Source organism: Diachasma alloeum, unplaced genomic scaffold, assembly GCF_001412515.2.
Source record: "Diachasma alloeum isolate Michigan unplaced genomic scaffold, Dall2.0 Dall_scaffold_00354, whole genome shotgun sequence".
NCBI lineage: Eukaryota > Metazoa > Arthropoda > Insecta > Hymenoptera > Braconidae > Diachasma > Diachasma alloeum.
The window spans coordinates 1,286,858-1,310,363 of NW_021680493.1; the positions used below are offsets into that span (position 1 = coordinate 1,286,858).

The 23,506-nt window shown below is 36.9% G+C and overlaps 4 protein-coding genes across 8 annotated transcripts in view; 1 reads left to right on the forward strand and 3 right to left on the reverse strand.

The window, feature by feature from the left end:
• LOC107041071 (trissin receptor) overlaps window positions 1-575 on the reverse strand; it is a 32,048-nt gene extending 31,473 nt beyond the window's left edge. The window contains exon 1 of the mRNA XM_015261443.2: window positions 312-575. Within this exon, the coding sequence (XP_015116929.1) occupies window positions 312-514 (203 nt within the window). The 5' untranslated portion in view covers window positions 515-575. The remainder of the gene's footprint in view (window positions 1-311) is intronic.
• LOC107041069 (sodium-independent sulfate anion transporter) lies at window positions 468-15,578 on the forward strand. 3 transcript variants are annotated; one of them, XM_015261441.2, is made up of 12 exons: window positions 468-824; window positions 6,288-6,466; window positions 7,227-7,422; window positions 8,333-8,553; window positions 9,030-9,174; window positions 9,264-9,428; window positions 10,028-10,189; window positions 10,792-10,932; window positions 10,992-11,137; window positions 12,292-12,453; window positions 13,587-13,715; window positions 14,641-15,578. In XM_015261441.2, the coding sequence occupies exons 1-12, from the start codon at window positions 815-817 to the stop codon at window positions 14,647-14,649; spliced, it is 1,665 nt and encodes a 554-aa protein (XP_015116927.1). In that variant the 5' UTR covers window positions 468-814; the 3' UTR covers window positions 14,650-15,578. The 3 variants fall into 3 exon arrangements, with proteins under 3 accessions (XP_015116927.1, XP_015116928.1, XP_015116926.1); XM_015261442.1 differs by having other exon boundaries at window positions 14,585-14,648; XM_015261440.1 differs by lacking the exon at window positions 14,641-15,578 and having other exon boundaries at window positions 13,587-13,917.
• LOC107041072 lies at window positions 14,535-15,160 on the reverse strand. The gene is made up of 3 exons (XM_015261448.2): window positions 15,068-15,160; window positions 14,825-14,890; window positions 14,535-14,762 (listed from the first exon to the last, which is right to left on the reverse strand). Exons 1-3 carry the CDS (start codon window positions 15,158-15,160, stop codon window positions 14,574-14,576), a joined length of 348 nt encoding a protein of 115 aa, XP_015116934.1. The 3' UTR covers window positions 14,535-14,573.
• Window positions 15,265-23,493, reverse strand: LOC107041068 (autophagy-related protein 9A). Of its 3 annotated transcripts, XM_015261438.2 has the most exons (9): window positions 23,315-23,493; window positions 21,704-21,950; window positions 21,368-21,615; window positions 20,761-21,077; window positions 19,940-20,406; window positions 19,512-19,696; window positions 18,430-19,118; window positions 17,064-17,664; window positions 15,265-16,504 (listed from the first exon to the last, which is right to left on the reverse strand). In XM_015261438.2, exons 3-9 carry the CDS (start codon window positions 21,401-21,403, stop codon window positions 16,352-16,354), a joined length of 2,448 nt encoding a protein of 815 aa, XP_015116924.1. In that variant the 5' UTR covers window positions 21,404-21,615; window positions 21,704-21,950; window positions 23,315-23,493; the 3' UTR covers window positions 15,265-16,351. The 3 variants fall into 3 exon arrangements, with proteins under 3 accessions (XP_015116924.1, XP_015116923.1, XP_015116925.1); XM_015261437.2 differs by lacking the exon at window positions 21,368-21,615; XM_015261439.2 differs by lacking the exons at window positions 21,368-21,615; window positions 21,704-21,950.
• Window positions 23,494-23,506: the final 13 nt, after the last annotated feature.

Genomic DNA, 23,506 nt, shown 5'->3' on the forward strand with positions numbered 1-23,506 from the left:
TATTTTATTTATAACTATTAAAGTTTTTGTTTAGATTGAGCACCATCTGTTAATTTATGAAAAAAAATTTGAACGTTTACTTTTAGAGGAGGATTGATGAAATAATTAAAAAATTGCAATTTTTGTAAATTCAAGTTTCCGAAAGTTTAAACCATTTCAATTATTTATTTATAAACAACGAATGTTTAAAAAATAATAATTCTGTGCAAAATGTAATTTGAATGACACTGAATATTCATGATTTTGTTTAAATTTTCACGCAATTTAAATGACAAATTTGACGATGGAAAATGGTCAACTTGGATACTTACGATACTTGGATATCCTTAACAGTGCTCAAGGCCTGGCGGCTAAATTTGAATTCGAGTATTCCCGCTAAATTGATTGTCGTGTTCGACAAGGCTGTCATTGCCCCCCACCCGCGGCTCGGCCACTCCACCTCAAAGAGAAGAGTAAACCAACTGGAAGGCGGGAGACCGCAGTCGCTCATCGTCCATCTTAATCTCGAATTCATATTTCATCCGAGTGGCATCTGTCAGGCACTTGCAAAGGAACAACAACATTGAATAAAAACGAGTGCACGAATAATCATCGCGAAGTGATGAATTGCCGCTGTTCCAACTGAATTATCAGGACGTGATTGATAATTTTCAGTGAATTGGGAATATACAGAGTACTGTGGGAAGCTGATATCTGGAAAGTGGGCAACTGCCTCGTGATGATAGTATCGTGCACTGTGGGAACCAGTTGTTCTCAAGTTGGATAGCGTGAGCCGCTGAATCGAGGCGCTAAATTAACCAGAATCATCAACACTATGGAATATGGTACAGAGTTACTCTCATCGCACTCCGAATTTAATCAAAAATCATTAACAACTCATCACATTCGGTTTCATTCCAACTGTCGAAGTTAATTGAAAGGAATTTGCCAATTACATTTGAATAAATTCTACTCATTTTTTTTCGATTTAAGGATATCCAAGTACTTTGGCTGTTATTTCTGCAGTAAAATGGTTTTCTACTTTTGCAGCCGAACATCAGAGCTTTCATTTGCGCCCCATTTAACCCTAACTTTCCAGACATTTTACAACGATTTTATTAATTAAACTTTGCAGCTCTGAATTTTAATCTCGATATTGAACCGTTAGACAACATTTAAAAAACCGGAAAAAAAGAAAGTTTACTTTTGGAGGGAGATGATGAAGTAATTAAAAAATCGCAATAAATAATTTGTAAACAATTAATATTCTACCATAAAAATCATTTCATGCTTAAAAAATACGGTTTCTCAAAGTTTGAATAATTTCAGTTATTTATTTGTAACCAACGAATGTTTGAAAAAATAATAAATCTGTGCAAAATCTAATTTGAACGACGCAGAATATTTTCAAATTTTCCTCACGCAATTTAATTGACAAATTTAATGAGTGAAAATGGTTGAATCTATAGTGTGCGATCAGTACTAAAATGTAAAAGATTTCAGATTTACAATATTTTTAGGAGAATAATTTCTCCAAAAATACTTTAAACCTGAAATTTCACATCGTTATCGAGGCGCTAAATTAACTGGAATTATCACCACTATGGAATATGGTATAGTTATTCTCATCGCACTCCGAACCCAACGGAAAATCATTAACGCCTCATCAAATTCAATTTCATCCCAACCATCGAAGTTAATTGAAAGAAATTCCCGATTACATTTGAGTAAACTCCTATCCATTTCATTATCATTCGATTTAAATCCCGTTGCCATTTATAATTTTTTGAGGGGAATAATGTGTCCTCGCAAATTTCACATTCTTATCGTGCAATTCCGGAGCCATGCTTGATAAGAACAAAACAGTAATGTGATTTGAATTGTCAACAATCATACTATAGTGCATAGTGCAAGCATTCTCAAGTCGGATAGCGTGAGCCGTTGAATCGAGGCGCTAAATCAACCAGAATTGTCACCACTATGGAATATTTGTATAAAATAATTCTCACCGCACTCCGAATTCAGTGAAAAATAGTTAACAACTCGTCATATTCAATTTCACCCCAACTATCGGAGTTAACTGAAAGAAATTCCGCGATTAAATTTTTGGGTAAATTCACTCTTATTCATTTCATTATCTTTAAATCCCGTTGTCATTTAAAATATTTTGAGTGGAATATTTTGTCCTTGCAAATTTGCCATCCTTACCCTGACATTTCAGAGTGATGGCCGATAAGAACACAAAGACACAGATTCGATAAATTTTATCTCGAGATTAAAACCGAAAATCGCTTTCATCGCGGGAAAAAACAAATGCCATTTCAATCCTAATAACTGAAGATCGGCAGAGTGAATTTTCACAATCTTTTTTTCATTTTGAAGGTATTTTTCCAGAGCTCAAAATGAGCACTGCGAAATCGTAATGGCATCAGTCGATTCGAAGATATGAATGATCCAAGAAAGTTCATTATCCTTTCAATAAAAATCCAGTGTAACGTTTATTGAAGTCAATCTATTCGGCGTATTGTGTCATTAGATTTTTCATAAATGAGCATAGCATACCTTAAAGATATTACGATAATACTTTATTATATTATTATATATATATAAAAAAATAGAATACATTCGTGAAACTTTTCCTTCGGAAAACGTGATACTCACTTCAGAAATTTAATATAACACTATTCACTACAATTGACATATATTAAGCCCGAAGAAGTAGTATAGGAGGAGTAGGACATACGCGCGCGGACTAGTCTAGTTTATTAAAAAATAGTAATTATCATGATTAGTAAAAGTGAATTCTAATTCTGAACTTTACATTCTGATATCTAATTCAAAGTACCTTTTCCGTAATTCCGAAGCGAAATGTAGTTGTAGAAAATTTTACGGAACTGTCACATAATTTTTACCTAAAATCACGCAATTTTTCCAGAGCGTTCCGGAATTTTTGCTGAATATTTCTCTCCGTGTATTCAAGAAATTAACTGATTCGTCAATGAAGAAATACGCAGAAATTTCATGTATCTTTGTCATTGTCAAAAATTTCAAGCTTTTGATTTCACTTGAAATTTCAAGACTAATTTTCTAACAGTGTTGTCAAAAGTAATTTTTCCTCTCAGTGTAGTAGAATTTATACGAACCGTCAGGGGAATTGCCCACCTCACATATAATCCCCGACTCTTCACGTCACAATCTCCGAAGAACAAACCCATTAACCGACGATAATATTTTCATTAGCCGCTATCAGAGCGAACGAAAACTCGTGTACAAAAATTTAAAAAACCAACAAAATAGCCCCGACTATCTCACCTCGCATTCCAATCTTCACTTCGAGTTGTTGATTCCATTGACATTTCGTTCACACCGAGACTCACTGGCATTTCTGGTCTATTTAAGAAGCGCGAGAACGTGAAAAAATCTTGAGCAAATATCGTTATATCGTTGGACTGCTATTCGATGCAAAATTTCAATAAATCCGAGTGAACACTTCACTTACATTCACTAATTCCGCAACTACAATCTTCCCTTTTCATTTATCTGTTATTGTCAGGCTTAATTTCACAATACTTCGTTGCTCTCCTGGACGATGGATGATCTCAAATCCGTATAATTGGACAAATCGGATGTCCGGATTTTTACTATTCATCACAGAACTCCTCGTTTTGTTTTATAATCCGTTTTCACCAGTTATGTCATTCGACTCGGCTCTCGGTATTTTTAAATTTATCCTCGTAATGATAAACCTAATTCGGCAATTAAAATTCATCGTTAGATTTTTAACGATTGTCTTGTTCGTTCATTTATGCATGTCGAGGAAATGTTGACAATTGTTTCAAGTTCCATTCAGTCGACTGAAGAACATGTTTTACACCTGTATGGCTTCAATCTGGCACACGTTCAACATTTCGTCAACGATACTCTACTTGTTTCTCTCTTCTCAGTCACGAGGATTCAATGAGAATTAAAGAACAGATGTTCTTTCGGTGGAAATCACTGTTATAATTCTTTAATTTATTTTCTCGTGATAATCGTTCGGGTTTCTCTGGGATTTAAGTTGACATTTAGCTTTGCAATTCTTCTGTTTAATTTTTTGCGGTAATCTTCGTGTTTCGGTGCATGCGGAGATAGTGACTAGAAGGGTTTTGGGGTCGTTACACATTTGAAAGGTTTATTTATCATTTAGATTTGCTGGTGGAGAGGGAGGATTTGACACTGATGGAATTAAATAGCATCATTTTAGAGTACATCGGGGGAATTAATCCGAGATGATTACATTTCTGGGGTAGAATTTGTCCTTCGACCGGTACGCCGTTTCGAGCGGCACTGAGAGAACCGCACGTTAACGCATTCTATTTCGAGGTGTAATGCTTAGATGACGCGCATGCGTTTGTGGAGATGCCACCTTTTGTCACTGAAGACATTGGAAAATGATTCTTCTTGTTCTTTCAGCATGCGGTTTGGCCGTTTTCGGGGGGAGACGAAGTTTACAGTGGGGTGGGGACGTTTCGGGGGAGATGGGACGCCGCTGAGTAATGGGGAATCACAGGGAAAGATGTATTGCCAATGAAATTGGAGATACTTTGTTTCATTCTGTTGCGGATGGGGATGTTTGGTTTGTTTTGGAACAGGGGACTCAATTGCTTCATCATTTTTGACACGCTGTGTCGGCCACTATTTTTGTCCGCTCTCTGCGCTAGAATTAAAGCTCACGGGGCGGGGGGACTCGATGGTACTTGACATTCTGATCTCGGGGGGTTTTGCTCCGTTGGTGATCGGAGATTCGTCTTCCGGCGAAAATTCAACTGGAAAAATATGTCGGGGCATAAAGTTTAACGGAAATTGAATTATGAAATGAAGAGGTGAATACTGCGAAAGTCCAACTGGGACAAATTTATCTAGACGTTAATGGAGAAAATTTTGAAATGGGGGTGATGTGTACAAAAATTGTTCAAAAAATTTGGTTTCAACGGAATTTCAAGGATGTTTATCATTGAAAGTTCACATTTTAATGGAAAAATTGAGCGAGACTGCCATTTTCAGTTGAATTATTAAGTGAAAATTAATAATTCAATTTATTTAGGTAATTTTTGTTTTCGTGCTGTTTAAAAATTGGGAATTGCGTTTATTTTCAGTGGAATTTGAAACTTCGTAATTTTAGAAATAGCAGTTGTCAATAATGAAACAATTATTATCACAATTATTATGATAACTATGGAGAAGAAATTCCGGGAGAATTGTGAATTGGAGACACTCTTTCCGGGGAAAAATATCCGCGAACTGGTCCTTTGAATTTAAATAATTGTTTTATATTTCGTGGAATTGGGGATGCGTAAAGCTGATTCGAGACGGAAACGAGGGAGGTCAGTACACCGAGGGGCGAGGGGATTAGGAATGGTGCACGGTAATCCTAAAATAATAAAAGTATTTCGCGGAGTATTATAAGTTAAAAGTTGGCGAAGAAGAGTTAGAGTTCCCGCGAGTGTCTGATCCACGCACCTGTCGTGAGTCCCACACGGGTCTCAACCTTCTAAAACGGGGGGGACTGCAGACTTTCTGGTGGATGAGATTGAATTTTATAAGCCAGGCTAATCCGGAAGTGTTATTTTTATTAGCAATCGCGTTGTGAATATCTTTCTGGCTTTTTTGTCCGCTACGAGTGGGACAATTAGGAATTAATTGCGTTCAAACAGCAGAACTTACCGCGAAAACAAATTTTCTCAATCGATTGATGCGGAAGGGGAGTCTCGTTATTCTCGAGCCCTAGTTCAATCCCTGAACCCGAAAATTTTCAATTTTCAAGTAATTATTTCAGTGTGTACTTGAACATTTCTTGAGTATTAATTTTATTTGTCAGATTGATTGATTTTTTCCGATAACTTACGAGTGTCAAATTATTTTTATTGGATGTTTTCAAATCTTGCTTGAGAGTACGTATAAGTTCTAGAATTTTTCTAAATTTCATAAGAATAGGTCGTTATTTTTTTGGGAGATATGAAAATTTCTGCGATTGAGAGTGACGTAACCTCGGCCTTATCACTGGAGGGGTTGCAATCACATCCAAATTTCAGTATTTTTTTTCTCTCGGCCGAGATCTAGAAAAAATGCGAAAAAATTCCCAATGATGCAGGATATTCAGATGTTTCTCTCATGAGCTGTTAAATTTTTTTTCATTATTTTGACTTTGCACACGAAACACCTTAAATCATTTGCTTCCTCCCAGGAGCGAAAATCCAAAGCATTTTTGAAAATAACAAATCACATCCCGCGAAACATCAAGTTTCACCTCGAATTTAATTAATTCACAGTGAGATGCGATCGTGCTGCAATTCAAGGATACGTCAAACGCCGTTTTCCAGTTATCGACTGGTTACTAGTGTACAAGCCATCATGGCTACTACAAGATATTCTCGCGGGTATTACAGTGGGCCTCACTGCCATCCCCCAGGGAATCGCTTACGGTATTGTAGCCGGCTTGAATCCTGAGGTAACGTTGTGATATTAAAATTGATGTTCAATCAATCTCATTTTCGTTAATCCGATTTGTTCCGGCGTTTCCGGCCTCCTGGAGCCGCCGTTAAAGTTTCAGGGGGAAACGGAATGGGTTGATTGATTGGCCAAATATTTTTATTTAATGAGGATGTTTTGTTACTACTTCTCTGAGGGGAGACGCACCGAGGAATAGTTTATTTCATTGCAATAAACTTTATTTGAACCAGATGAGTGTTTTTCTTTTCGATTTAAACCTCGGTTTTATTTCCATTCTTATTCACATCAAGTGAATATTTTTTTTTATAGTCCACTGAAAAAACAAGTTAATAACGAATGGAATATCTACGACGATGTATTTTAGATTAAATTCAATGATTAATTGAATTCAATATGGCTTCAATGTTGGCAGGCAACATTGGGCCGACATCGGCAGCCAACATTGCGCCGGCGTTAAAAATTTTTACCTTTCCCTGAATATTCAAAATAAATTTTTTCAACAACAGTTGCAGTGATCGAACTCGGTCAAGATAGCATTGGGAATAATATTTGAAATCATAATTCGATTCGTAAAAAATTGGACATTTCAGATTTGACGAAGACAATGCTTCCATTCGGAAGCAAATATGAGAGACTCGAGAAAATAACGAAGAATCCATGATGTTCGATGTTCTTCCGAACATTTCGGCGCGGTCTCCCCTCAACATAACTAATGAAAACCAATTACTATTAGAAGACGAAAAACACTTTCATTTTAGTATGGACTCTATGCAGGATTTATGGGCCCTTTCATCTATATATTGTTCGGGTCATGCCACAATATAACAATCGGACCAACAGCTATAATGGCACTAATGGTACAGCCCCTCGTTTTTAACTACGGACCAGACATGGCAGTTCTAATTTGTTTCCTCAAGGGATGCATTATCGCTCTCCTCGGGGTCTTTCATTTAGGTCAGTACTAGCCCCTTTCGATTGTTCGACTCACCACTGAAACGAGAACGATCGCGCGCTTCAGCGCGCGTGTTAAAGACAAATCTTTACACGAAAACCGAGAGCCGACCGAAGTCGAACACGTACGGGCAGATCCGAATGTTCAAACAATGAAATTCGAGAAATGAGCGTTACGTTACAGCTCACGGCGTATGTTCTTTTTAGAATAGGAATAGGATTAGAATAGGATACTTTTGAGAGTTCTGAATAGCCCGTCGCTTAAATAGTTGGAGTCAACGTTCACCCGGCTAAAAAATTCGATTTTGGCGAAAGTCGACTTTCCCCCCGGAAAAACGGAAAATCTGACCCTTTGAAAATCTGAAAAAAAAAACTTTTTCAGTTTTCACTTTTTCCACATACTTTTGAGAGTTCTGAATAGCCCGTCGCTTAAATAGTTAGAATCAACCTTCACCCGGCTAAAAAATTCGATTTTGGCGAATGTCGACTTTCCCCCGGGAAAAATCCAAGATCTGACACTTTGGCCCTCGTGACCCTTGTGACCCTTTGATCGAAGTTCCCCCTGAAAAAATCCAAGATCTGACACTTTGGCCCCCGGTGAAAAAAAAAAATTTTCAGTTTTCACTTTTTCCACAAGAACGATCGCGCGCTTGAGCGCGCGTGTTAAAAACAAATCGTGACGCGAAAGCCGAAAGCCGACCGAAGTCGAACACGTGCAGGCGGATCCGAATGTTCGACCAATGAAATTCGAGGAACGAGCGTTACGCTACAGCTTACGGCGTATGTTCTTTTTAGAATAGGATTTTATGATCTCCACGAATGATAGGTAGTAAATGTAACCCCTGCCGATTAAATTGCATCACCTGATATTGTATTCGGTGACATTTCAGCAATTATTCATTTTCATCCTCAGGTTTCCTCCTGGACTTCATTTCCATACCAGTCATTACAGGTTTTACTTCAGCTGCGGCAATTAACATCGCTTCATCTCAATTTAAATCGCTCCTTGGTATCCCTGGCAGAAGTGAGAGCCTCGTTGAAGCACTCAAAGGAATTTTTACTAATTTAAACAAAATCAATTATTGGGATTTTGTTCTTGGAATTTGCACAATTGCTCTCCTCGTTTTGCTCAAGGTAACGAAAGGAAAAATATTCTCTGCGGAGGGAAAATCTGTTACGAATTACCCCTGAATTTTATTGATCGTGTGTTTTTCAATAAATTTCACCACAACTTTAGTAAATTGAATGGAAATTATAAAATTTTTCTGTAATTTTTACAAAATAGAGCAAAGTTGAGGAAAAATTATTGTTTGAAACGGAATAATAGACCGAAATGTAATTAATAAAAAAAACTTAGCGTGTAGGAAATTTTATTTTGTTAACGAGGATTTTGTGAAATCTGTGTCACAAAACATCTTCTATTGAAAAATAAGTGAAACATTTTTGGTCAGCAATCTGTTTCGCCAAGCATACACTAAAAAATGTCACAAAATAGGCAGTGTACACGATTAACAAAATTCAGGAGTAATTTTACCGGAATTTTTTCCTCAATGTGAAGATAAAAACGCGTTACACAACGTCCTGCAATTATTTCTCGTCCATTTCTCCAGCACATCCCATCGAAACGCAAGGGAACGCGCCTCGAGCAGGCCGGATGGATTGTCACACTCTCTCGAAATGCCCTAGTCGTTATTTTAGGCACAGTCATGGCCTACCTATTCCACATCAACGGAATGGAGCCCTTCCACCTCACCGGTTTGTCAACGAAAAATTATTCCAGTCATTATTTGTTTCCCCCTGTCTTTCTGATAATGTTTATCCGCAATTTTGGGGGTCAATACTAGGATCGCTGGGCAATGGGCTGCCCCCGTTCTCGCTGCCGCCGTTCTCAACTACATTCAACAATAAAACCTCCAATTTCGTTGAGATGACAACGAATATGGGAACAACTCTCCTCACTATGCCAATTATTTCCACGATAGAGCACATTGCTATTGCCAAAGCTTTCGGTAGGCCACATAATTTATAAATGATTTACAAATTTATTTTGTATTTTTAATTGCAAATTTAATTTGCATTTCTATTGGACTTCTGTATAAAAATTCTATTAGTTTTCGGCCGATTCTATTGAAAAATCTCCCGTCTAACCGCGTGATCTATTTGTTTCTCATAGAAAATATTAGACAGAAACTATTTTATAGAAAAATCAATAGACATTTCCTACACGAATGCCTTCGCATAAATTTCCTAATTTTTTTTCACTCACTTTTTCTTTCTTTCCATTTGAAAAATCGAACGAAAAAACGTGGAAAATTTGAACCCAGGAATTTTCATGGACAATATATCAATAGAATAAGTTGCATCGATGTTTGTCTATAGAATATTATCCACTGTAAATTTCTATCGAAAACTACTCGCAGACAAATTGTGGAATTTTTCAATAGAATCGACCAAAACTAATAGAAAATTGAATAGAAATTATTCAGTGAATTTTTTTTACGTGCAATGTTTTATCGACAATATCCAGGTTTTTAATTATTTAAAATCCTGCAGTATCGGTTGGAAAATTGGATAATTCAGAGGCAAATGTATTGTGTGCATTTTTTAGCTATGGGTAAGCCTCTTGATGCCACGCAGGAAATGTTGGCCCTTGGGATTTGCAATATATTTGGATCGTTTGTCAGATCAATGCCAGTGACGGGATCCTTTACGAGAACCGCTGTGAACCATGCGTCGGGTGTTAGGACACCACTCGGTGGATTATTCACTGGTGAGTTCAAAGGAAAAAGAAATATTCGAAAATCAGTCTTTTTTTTAACTGGCGAAATGACGCCAGTCATTTCGGCCTGAAATAAAATTTATCATTTCAAATTTTTCTGTTCGTTTCAATACGAATTTTTTATTTACATCGAATAAATAATCCATTGATTCCCAATAAAAAATGTTTACATGTAAATAAATTCATTCTCTTCGTCATCTGAACAATTGTATCATTTCTAATTGCATTATATTTGAAAAATGTTATCACTACTCTACCAGACAGAGATAAAAATGACAACTTTAGTATATTACAAAAACTCTATTCGTGTCTCCCTGATGTCCCCCAAAACAGATAAACAATAATTAATTCATTTATAGTAAAGGATTTTCACATGTTAATAAATTCGTTCTTTTCTCCTTCCAACAATTACTTCACTGCTAATTTATAAATTCTTTATTTTTCATCAAGGATTCATTTGCTCATATCGAAGTGTTTCTCTACACTCAAAAGCTCTGTCATGAGCTATTTCCATAAACCCATTCATTCGATTCATTTTTCCTCGTAATAAAAACGGGGAATTGCACTGTAATACGAATATTTTTCAATTGCAGGAGCTCTGGTGCTCTTAGCGGCGGGATTCCTCACTTCCTGCTTCAGATACATTCCCAAAGCCACACTGGCTGGTGTAATAATATGCGCAATGTACTACATGCTCGACTTCGGAGCTTACCGCCTCCTCTGGCAGGCCAAAAGTACAGTACCCCTGTCACTAGTCTCATTAACGTGTCTTATATTATTATTACTGTTCTAGAGGTGGACTTCCTGACGATGATAATCACTCTCATCGCGTGTGTCTTCCTCGGTCTTGAGTTGGGAATTCTCATCGGAATCTTAACGAATTTCGTTGTCCTATTTTATTTCTCGGCACGACCCGATATTCGAATTGAAATTGAACAGGTGAGAAGCCGATTATTTTTAATTGCAGAGGGAACACGCATGAAACAATTCAATAGAGAACAACGAATTCGCTGGGAAATTCTATTGGAATTCTCCAGGAATTCTATTTAAAATTTGTACTTGTTTTTGCACTGATTCTAATGCATATGCGGTCGGAAAAAGTCAATATGATTGGAATTTCTGTTCGAATTTTTCTCTTGAGATTTTTTGTATTAGAATTATGGGATTCCCGGATTTTTTTTGCCCGTGAAAATTAGACACGTATATTGGAACACAACATCAATTCATCTTTATTTAATGTAATATGTATTAAGGTAAACAATGAATTGACTAACCAATTGCGAATGAAAAAAACTACTTTTGTCATGAATTTTTTCATTTTTCTCCTTGTCAGAGAAAAAAAATCAATCAGCATTTTCTGAAGAAAAACTCAAAATAAAATCCCACATGAAAAAAATTCGTAAGGAAAATTGATCTCAATGAGAATAATTTGTTGAGAAAGGATTGACGGGGAAAAAAATCCAGGAATTTTTCAACGGGGAAAAAAACTCCGGCCATCGAATTATTGGGCCCAAATTTTGTAAGTTTTTTCCACTGAATTTTGTTTTGTTTTGAAAAGACTCTGGAGTTCTCTAAAACTTCAAAAAGCTTTGGAAAATTCATAGAAATCTTAAAAAAATCCCCAAAGTTTCATACCATTCAAAAGACTTTCGAAAAATTCTGAGAATTCAAAAAATTTCCGGACAAAAATAAATAATTCACGAAATTTGTACCTAAATTCAATCGCTTTTCTCGACAAAAAATTGTCCGTATCTCGTAAAATGGAAAAATAAAAAATGAGAATTTCGAAAATAACATAATTTCGAAAAATTCTAAAACATGGACTGCATCATTTCCCGGGCGCGCACTTCCCCATTAATCTTTCGGCCATTCGGCATTGTTGGAACATTCCCTTGAATTTACGATAAGATTTCTCGGTATCCACCAGTTTTTCCAAGAAACTTCCGAGATCCCATGAAAATTTCAAGAATCCCAAGAACTTCGCAAGAACTCATTCAATTTTAATCCCGCCATTTCCCCAAATTCCGCGAATAATTACCTCGCGTGTACATATTTGACGATGAAAATTAATCTCGTAATTTCTCCTCTTGAAGATCGAAGGACGTCCCGTTGTTTACGTCACCCCTGAGGAGGCAGTGACGTTCCCGGCGGCGGAAAATCTTCGTGCAAATATAATGAGGCTCTCGTTGGAGAGCATCGGTAACGTGATACTCGACTGCAAGAACTTGAAACGAATCGACGTAACTGTTGCCAAGGTGAACCGTTAAAGAGGGAAAAATCATCTTATATTTGTTTCTTATCCATCTTCCCTCTCATTCTCTTCACCTCCTCCTCCCCCTCCCCCCCGACGCCACACACTGACTATCGACCACCGGTCAAGCCAGTTTTATTTCCTGTCTTGCTCTAGATGTTTTATACTTTGGCATTGACACAGTATTTTTTCGACAAAATGACCTATTGCACACAATGCATTGTGTGCATTACTTGACACATTCAATGTCCTGCATTGAGATCTTGTCCCTAAAATTGTAATCATATTACTTATTATTATTATTTATATTATATTACTATTATTATTTCCTGTTCTTATATTACTTATTATGATATTACTTATTATTATTTTCTTTTCATTTCCGTCTTCATAATTAGATAATTTAATTTTATTCATTCTGATTTATATTATATAATTTTTTTCCCTCAATTCACAAGTTACAACAGTGAATGAAGAAGAATTATGTTAAAAATCAATCCAAAGTGGTTTTTTATGATCGAAACAAACACGAAACAATAGTCATTCAAGATCTCAGTCGGGTAATAGAAAAATCTCTGCTACACCTCATGAAAGAGTACCCATAAATTTGATTTCTGTCCTTGGCTTTTGATAGAATGAACAGAATTACCTAAATGGCAATGAAATCATGGTGTCACTCAATTGTAGAGTGAGTAGCCTCTTGTCGTGTTCGCGAGAGAATGCTGTGTCGATTAAAATATGTCCATTATTGGTCCAATCAACAGACGTTGTAATCTCCAATAATACGAGAATTACTGCAGTGCTCGATGGAGATATTGGAGATTAACGCGATCACTCTTACCACCAGAATTTACGTAAATTTATTGGCCACTCAATTGCCAGCGGAAGCATAGCTATAGATCATTCGGTCCGAGGGATGCATTATCCCATACTCCAGTGAATCCATTTATTTCCATTGTTTCTCGCAAACTTGGGTAGATGAGAGTAAATCACATACTTCTATATACATCACTCGATTTTTTTCCATTTTCTTACTCTTGGTTCTTCGAGGAATGGAGAGACGGTGGGAATGCACAGTATCATGGCTTTCTCTCTACTATTTCATATATTTACATATGTTCTCACGTATGTTTTCAGAATATAAAACTACTGGCTCAAGACCTATTGCTACGGGGCCAAGAGCTTATTTATGTGAATGCGACAGAAGATGTGAATCGCGTACTTAATACGGTCGCACCGGAAGTCTCGTGCACCTTCAAAATCGATGTAAGTACTTGAATTTTTCGGGCTTTCTAGTTCACTCGATCCTTTTTTTTTATTTTGGAAGTGAGAAAAATTGAAAATTTGAAGTCAAACGTTGAAATTTCGGAGGAGTTTGGGGAAAACTCGAGAAATTACGTACGAAAAAATTCAATAGAAAACCTAGCGAATTCGCTAAGTGTTCCATAGAATTTTTTCATATCTAAAATATTTTCATTTGACATATCCAAAAATTTCAAATTTTTTGTGGTTTCAAAATTTCAAGGATTCAATTTTTTTCATTTCCAAAGATTTTTCGAAAAGCCTAGAAATTTATATTCAATAAATTTCTATATCATCCCAAAAACTGAGAAATCCTGAAGAAATCGCAGATTTTCCTAAAAAAATTCAGGGAATTTCAATTCTATCTGTGATTACCCCTTCGTTTGAATGTAAATATTATGTGAAAAATGTTACTCCCAGTTCATAACCCTAGCTCAATTTAATATTAATGTGATCAAGTAGGTCAATAAAAAATAGGAAAAACAGAGAAGTTATGAAATTAAAAAATGTCAATAATTTTTAATTATTATGATTTTTTTTTAATGTCAAAAGATTTTTTGCGATGCAAATCATTGGAAAAACCTCCGAGAAATCTTGAAAAAATTACATATTTCCTTCAAAAAACATCAAAGCGTTTCAGTTCTGCCTGTAATTACCCCCTCTTTTAAATGAAAATTTAAAGTAAATGTAAATATTAAGTGAAAAATGTTACTTCCAGTTTAAGCCTAGCTCAATACATAAAATGTTCAAAGAATAAAAAGCGTTTCGTACGGAATTCAAGTATCGTTTCCCTCCCCGCGCTAAATTTGATCCTCAACTTTCCTAATTACTAGACGTAACTCGATGCTCCTGAAGCATGTGTTCCTCAGCAGTTTCCCTACTCTCGTAGATCCAGTAACAAATTCTACAATAGTTTCTCAAATGTGACTTCACGTGAGTCGAAAGGGACATCAGAGTTGCCACAGGTTCACCACAAAAGTTGCACTCGAACTGCGGAATCTTGCGCACCTCCTGGAGCAAAAAATTATAACAATTTCCTTCGACGTCTTAATAAACAATTCAATATTACTTACCGTCAGACCGGGATATTCCTCGGGGGCTGGGTTTTTCTGAGAGGTAAGCCATCTCTCCCCGGGCAACTGTAGAGGAATAGTAGAGAAACAACGTGAATACCCGTTGTATTATGAGAAGATACTGCGACACGAAGAAATCTCATGAAATTATGAGAAGGTAAAAATTCCGGCAACTTTTATCTCCTCTCCCCGGGCTTATTTTTCAGTCAGCGAAAAAAAAAATTATTTACATGCGCTTCATACCCGTTTTATTGCGTATATGAAATCCTTCTTCAACATTCTTTCGCTGATAATGCGATTGCAACGTAAATTGTACTTTGTCCCGTAATTGTCCATTCTGCACCAACTGCATGCGAAAAAAAAAATCACCAACCGATGAATTTCGTCTGTTTTCACAATGGGATAACTTCATGGCCCTAATGAAATAAAGGATTGCCTCGTTCTTGTTAATAATTATTATGAAAATTATTTATTTGTCTTATTCAAGTACATTCCACCTTACAATAATTCTGTATACTTTTATCAACTGAAGAAAAGAGCGTGATGAGAGAAAGATGAAAGTTAGAATTTAAAATAAAGAACAGTGGACCGCGGTTCTTATACTCAACTTATCAGTCAATAAGTTGAGTATGAGAAACCGAAAGAAATAAAAATCAATGAACAACCTGCTGTCATTTCTCATCCCTTTGTTCTACATTTAATTGCATAAAAAAATGTTAATCATTACTCTAAATAAATTCGATTCAACTATAAATTTTTTCTTAAATCCTTTTAATGAATATTTACAGTTTCAATGCGCTTCACTCAATCCCTCTATTATAAACATTACTTTCAGGCAGCTGCAATTGAAAATAAATTAATCAACCTTCATTCCTAAGGCGAACTATTCAGGAAGGCATGACTAGAAAATTGGGGCTGTTGATTTTCTTCACTCAATGAACCAGAGACGTAATATTGCTTGCGATTACTCATCTTCTTCCACTGAACAATCATTCCCATGTTCATTTGTTTAACTAGGTAATTAAATCTTGCTAGGACTCACTGAATCATCACTTGGCGGCTATTCTTCATCTTTACGTGATTGAATGGATACGACAAAAAATGGAAAAAGCTCAAAAGCTTTTTTATGAAAGATTTTTCAGTTTTTAAAATTTTTCATGAAGAAAAGAATGCCAATATAAAACAATTGCATTGCGTTGTCTAAACCACTAAAAATTTCTTTGTGTGTGTGACAGAAAAGAAAGGAAAATTGTTGGAACGCAGAGTGAAATTCCATCATCTTTAACTTTACAACCTCCGTATAGTTTCAGAATGAAGGTAAAATATGTAGGCTCGCTTGAGTCGATGCATCACGTACAAATAAAAATGTAAATCCATCGTGAATGTCGCCGGAACGACTGAGTTTTGTTCCTTTTAACATTCTTTGTTACTAAAATAATGAAAATACTTTATTATTTAGGTGATGAATGGTCATGACAATTGCACAAACTTTAGCTAGGTCAATAGCTAAACGAAAGTTGTGGTATGCTAGGAGTCTCTGGGGGTTCTTATCGATGAATCTTGGTGTCTCAGGAGGGGGGCACGCTCCTGTCGCACTTCGGGTAGAGTTGCTAATTCTTGAACGGGACTACGCTGCCATATACTTCTTGTTGCCATTTCGTGGTAGCCTCTCCTTCTCACCTGGTTTGAAGAAAAAAAAATTATTGTAGATAACGTTTTTTCATTGAACGAGTGATATTCCAACAAATATTTCAATTTTAATCTGAACATTTTAGGGATAAGTATCTTTTACAGTTTGGTACAGACCACACTATAGATTCAACCATTTTCGATCATCAAAATTGGTCATTAAATCAATGGAAAATGTACATTTCAGTTTAATCATTCTATAAAAATTCATAATAATCACGAAAAATCAAATAAATATATTCTTGAATTTGCAATTGAGTTATTGTCGTCTTGTTGCTCAAAAATTCGGAATTTCCTTCAACTTTCACCAAAATCGGAATTTTCAGAATCGTCGTTTTCTTAAATCCAATTAAATATCACTCTCCTAAAAATTACAAGTCCCCAATCCCTGAAATTTCCATGTAGAATGTAAATTTTCAAATTGATAAAACCCTCACCTGTCGAAATTTTCCAATGAAATTTAAGTAAAAAAATCATTCTCAATGTGAATCGAAATGAAAAATTAACTTCCAATGAAATTTAAATAAAAAATTCTCCCCGTGAAACTCACTTGTCTATGATGCAGCTCATGCAGGTACAATGTAGAAAGCGACATATCCGCCGCTGTGAGTTCCACAGGAACCGACAAATCAGCAGTCAATTCCTGTCCAGAGCCAAAGACCGAAGCCCCAAGTGATTGATTAGAAATTCCCTGTTGCAGTTCATAGAGCAATCCCCTCTCACAGTGCAGTGGCCCCTCCGCTTTACTCATCCCCTTCCTCACAACCTCCTCCTCCCTCCCCCCACCCCCTTCCCTCTCATACGCCGAAGTAGCAGGATGTCCAAACACCTGACTGATTCCCTGCAGGCTCAAATTATTGACAACAGAGCCCCTGATGATGTTGGTAACAATGTCATTGTACCCAGGGCCCAAACTCGAAAGACTGTTCAAGCTGCTCATCAAGGGGTTGGTGACCTCCCCAGGGAGTACACTGACCTCCCTCTTGGCCCTCTCCCTCAGAGCAGTGACGAAATTCTCGACGTGGCTTGGGGGCTTCCACTCTGGATTAGTCAGAGTGAAATGAATGAGGGAAAGCTCTGTCTTTCCGTCCTCAGCTTGAGTGTACTGATTCGACATTGGCGCTGGGATTCCCCCGTAATTATCGTCATACCTGTCGGAATAAAAAATCAGTTGTGCCTGGTTGTGCCTAGATTTTAACGTCAAAAAAATTCAATTCAATCGTAATTTTTGATTGCTATATCTCAAAAACAGCTTGACTAATTGAGTTTAAATTTACGATGTGCTCTCAAGCGATGCCAATTATTTCACAAAATTTCAGATTTTTAGCTCGAACTTTTCTCCTTTTTTCGTGAAGATTTATGAAAAAATTCTAAAAAATTCGCACACACACACGTTATCTACAAAATCATATTTTCACGTTTCATAACATTCTGCATCATTTTCAAGTGAAATTAGAAGATAGTCAAAACGGACGTTTGCAAAGCTTCCGTTCGGAAAAAAATTAATTTCTTGCAATTTAATTGAAGGAATTCATCTTCTCGAAAGAAGAAATGAAATAAATAAAAAAAATCAGGATTGTGTATTCAGTCACACAAATATTCTTATCTGATTACATGATCGATCTTAGCGACTATTTTATAAAGCCATCATTCAATGAATGCAGACCATTTTCTTTGAGTTATCGTGGGACAGCCCATTAAAAAAAAAATTCTACAAAATAATATACGAATTAAATTTTAATCAGTGTCGATGAATAGTTCTCTCCACAATCGACATTTGAAAAAGAATCCATCGATTCATTGGAGAAAAATTGAATATAAACTTTATCACACTGTATTTTCGAACTGTTGGATTAGAATGTCTTAAATTTAAACGATTACAAAAAAGCAAGTCTAAAATGAATTCCCCTACATACCCATCAGTTTTATCATCACCCGGAGTTATGGGAAGTGTCTGCCACATGGGATTGCCATGTTTCCTCACGTCCATTTGAGCAAAACTGCAGACATCACCGACCCCAGTGATTTCGATAGTGAAATTGCGGTAAAAGTCGACGATGTCAAGGGCGCGCTGGCGCATGTGGAAGCACAGGATGTAGGGAGTGAAGAGGGGAGAGAGTAGTTCCTCGACAAGGTGAACAGCCCTGTACTGGAACAACTGGGCAACTTGGGATCTCGTTGACTGGGTGTGGGCGTGACCCTTCCAGCTGTCTGGGCGATAGTGCGTGTGGGCTAGAACAGCTGTGAGAAGTGTCTCCGGACACCAGACGAGATTCTCATCTGGAATAAATGCTCGGGCCGCTGCCACCAGGGCTCCCAGGCATGTTATTGTCGTCAGAACGTGCTCCACTGTCAGCACATCTTCGTCGTAGACTGTGAGGATTATTAAAACAGCTAGGATACTTCCTGCCACGAAGGCCACGTTCTTGGCGAGGACTGTCATTACGGGGGATGTGAAAATACTCATGTACTTTGAGGCGGGCCGGTAGGCGCGGTTCAGACGAGCGTTTAACTCGTGGTCCAGCTCGTTGAAGTGACGGAGGTAGAGGCGACCGTAGAGAGACCACATACGGGTACCCAGGGTACCCGGTTCTCTTTTAATTAACTGCAAGGGGAGTTGTGGACTTTGAGAGGTGGTTTATTTAAATTGAATAAACTTTATTTGAATGTGGTGATGGGGTTTGTGCAAATAGATCATGCACTGGGGGGAAAAATTTCCTCTGGCGAAAAACTGGATGCTCCACGTGGGAATATTTGGTGGAGTGGTTTTACAGATTTAGTTGAGGGAAATTGTTGCGTGAGAAAATTTTTAAAAAATCATGAATATTCCGCGTCATTAAAATTACATTTTGCACGGAATTAATATTTTTTTAATAGTCGTTATTTATAAATAAATAATTGAAATTGTGTATCCGGATGGTTTGTCGGAAACCTTATTATAAAATCATTGTAAAATGTCCGGAACAAATTGACAACAAATTTTCGGGGTTTCACTTACCTCACCATAATTAAAGAATGAGTATAAGATCTGCCACAGGACGATCACAGGGCAGAGGATTAGGTTTGCTATCCCCACCCAGAGGATGTGCTTGGAGAGGGCTCGAGCGAGCTCCTGGCGTTTATTGAGCTTTTTGTAGTCTTCCTTCAGGTGCCAATTGTTCTCGAATGGTGACCATGGTCCCCCTGAAGTTCACAGAATCGACTGTTATTGATGAGTGATAAATATGCAAAGTCAACGATTAATTCCGGAAAAATTTGTACAAACATTTCAAAATGAAAAAGTATTGAAAATTATGAGATGTTTTTTTATTTGAATATTGTGATGAATTCGGAATCCGAAGGCTTCAAAATTTCAAAATTACAAAATTTCATAATTTCAATTTAAAACTTGATTGTAAATCCCTAAAATAGAAATACTCTACTCACAGAATAACAGCAACTCCATATTATACTTCAATCCCCTCGTCATAAAAATAACTTCACCAATCAGAGGTATTTTCAGTCTAACTGGCAACAGTGACTTATTAATCATAGCAACCATATAATTTTTGAATCTCAATATTCTGTGATAAATATCCAACTCGGTCAACTCCCTCTTGTGAATGCACATCTCCTGCTCCTTCTGCACCTCCCTCACTCTCTTTTGTATCTCGTGCCACGTCAGATTGTCGAGATCACTGTCGTCAATTTTCAGGGCAATGTTGAAGAACATTTTTATATCCCAAAATTGGGTCAGATGATAGAGAACTTTGACAACACGTAGGATCCAGAATATTCCAGCCACTAGGATGCACATCCAGGTGACGAGGCCCATCGATGCTAGGATCTCCTCTCTGGTGAGGATTGCATCCCCTATTGATGTTTTGTGCGAGTTATTGTCTACTAATTTATCTCTGCAATGGAAATTATAATTCACATCATTATTCATTCAAGAAAACAACTTGCAAGAAGATTTTGCAAATTTATATTCTCTCTGGTTCTGTGGCTAGCTGAAGTGAATTAAAATAATCTCCAACGTACAAATTTTAATTAATAATGAGTTAATCCATTAATTCATCAATTTTAAAGAGTAATGAATTTTATTTCAAGGAAATGTAAATATGGAAAATGTGGGAGAAAATGCATTTAAAAACTCATTCATCAACTAAAATGTTGATATTTTAAGAAAACCCCTAGAAATAGTGTTTTTTTTTTCAACCAAAAAATCAAAATACTTCCTTAAATTAAAATATTGCAGCTTCACTCACTTGAATAAAACCGAATAGTCTATACAGTGGAATAGGAAGGTCGAAAATGCGACGACGAAAATGAACTGTCCAAGCTCGAGGACCTCCTGCAGCATCATGCAGCCGAATCCATGTTTCTGATGATAATGATACATTCGCGTGAAGAACGAGTCCAGATCCTCAATGTGGTTCCATCTGGCTTTTCCACCCTCTGGGACCACGTGGATCATGACACCAGACTCGTGAGGAGTCTCTTCACGCTCATCGTCGTCACCACCGCCTTCAGCCTCCGAAAAGGGGTCGAGCTGCTGGTAACTGCCATCCAATACCGTCGTCATCTAAAAATTCCACATCATTCATGAGAAATATCTCCCTTCCACCCGTATCGCGAATATAAATCAAAAAAACCTGCTGTCGGATTCGAATTAGGAGAGTAGGGTGAAAGGAACTGTCTTTAATCATCGATAACTCGAGAACGGCAGGGTGAAATTCCCTGATTTTTTTGTCGTTTTCGAGGTATTTTTTTAAGCTTCAAAATGAGATTTGACTCGTTCAAATCGCACTGTTTGGTCCGGAGATATTGACGACGCAAGACGATTCGTTTTATCCAAGTGATGAAATTTCTTACAATTTTTTTGTACTCATGCGAGCAAGAACATGCCATTGAAATTCAATCTGACTTCTCGTAATTCTTCATTCAAATCCACAATATTTCTCCAGTTGGTGATAAACAAAAACGAGAATCCAGGTATTTCATCATCCTCGGAGTTAAATAGAAACGAAAACAAGGATAACACGATGCGCATTCGAATAAAGAAAAAAATGTCTTCGACAGATTAGCACAGGTGTTGCTGGAATGTACTGGAATGAAACGGACTTAAGTGAGCAGAAGCAGGTGAAAATAAAAATGTTGCAGAAAAATGAGTGGATGGGCACAATGAATCGAGAAGAGATGGAGCCTTACCGTTCTTGTTCTGCGGTTTGGCTCCACGCAGGTAATGACAGTGTCACGTTTCATTCTTTCATTTTATTTCGACAATCATTTTCTCTTTCAACCTTGATTATCAATCTACGGTTCAACACTTGCACTCCAACACACGTAAAATGCAGGTCATTTGTGGAGAAGACGAGGTGGTGACAACGGTTTTGGTTTTTTTTTTTCTTATTTTCTAGTGGTTGAATGTCCTGAGATACTAGAGTAGTGAGCAATGCTGAAAGTAAGTAAAATAAAGAGATGAACATTTCTGCTTTGAGGGGGAGTAATCACTCGCGAAATCTAGTGTTTAGATTGATTTGAGATTTGATGAAGTTCTGGAAATATTGGAAATCGGTAATGGAGAGGAAAAATTTGCTCTGCCGAAAAACTAGATGTTCCACGTGAGAATATTTGATGGAGTGGAACAAATTTACTTGAGGGAAATTAGCCAATTTGATAGAAGAGAATTTAACATCTCTCACAAAAATTAAATTTTTGTGAAAGTAAAATTCGAACTGTTGACAGGGAAAAATATAATCTATTGTACGACAATCATTTGATCTGAGAGAACTCCATAGGTTTATACCATGGAAAGAATACATTGACGAGGAAACAATATTTTTTTCCCAAAAAAAATTGTCCCCTCGAAACTATTTAGTTTCCCCAATAACACAGTTATCGGCAAAAAACGGTAGTTTCCTCTTGAAATTATCATTTGTTCCATGGAAATCATAAGTGTTTATTGGCCAAAGATATACACTACTCAATAACATTCACTTGATAAAACCGGAGCCTCATATAATTCTTTGTCGAGCGAATGTGTTTACCCGAGAGACACATAAATGTTTCACGAGAACAATAACTACTACGAAAATTATCATGTTTTGCTGGAAACTTTCTTTGTTGTCAACAAGTGAATTAAGAGACAGTGGGGTAAAACGGCCCCTTTCGACTTTGTTTGCGATACTCATAACTCAGAAACAAATTCATTAATTGAGATCAGTCTAGGCTCATTCTAAAGGGGAAGAAGTGTAGTTTCCATTGAAAAAAAAATTATTCCAATTTATTTAAAATTGAATGAGCTGTTAACATTTTTGAAAAAAATCAAAAGGGCCCGTTTTCGGGGAACATAATTTTTCGGCAGAACTATCCTCTCATCCAACATCACTCATCAACCAATAACATCATCAGGCCGGCAATAAAAACTATTTAAAACACCCCATCGTCGTTAAAAAAACGCTCGTGACATTTCTCCCCTCAGCGCGCGATGAGATCCTATTTTCGTTATTCACCTTGACTCATATACTTTTTTCGGGCCGTCGTCACGTCAGTATCACATTTATAAAAAGAAGAAAAAGAATGCAAAAAAATTTGTCTTTATCATCGAGTCAACAATGCTCTGGGAAATAAAAAAACAATCGTATCCGACGGTTTCTGTCGTCGGGAGAAACGGGAGACTCGTCTGAAAGCAATAGTTCTACTCGCTCCAACGAGATTATATTCTCCCATTCAATGAAGAAAATAAAGGTGACTTGTAATGTTTGGCAATACCAGCTGATCTCCATAAACAAAACGCCATTGGTGGCACCAATGTCTTACCTTCGTCGTCAGGTTTCTCGCTCTCCCCACACGTGACAGGCTCTTATTATATTATCTGACACATTAACTCGACACTTGCACTCACATATTGACTACTGCGAATGATTTTAATCACTAGAAATTTTGTCATTTAACTAATTACAAAAAAAAAATTACGAGGAGCGTTGCTGCGTGCGTCTCACCATTTTAGAC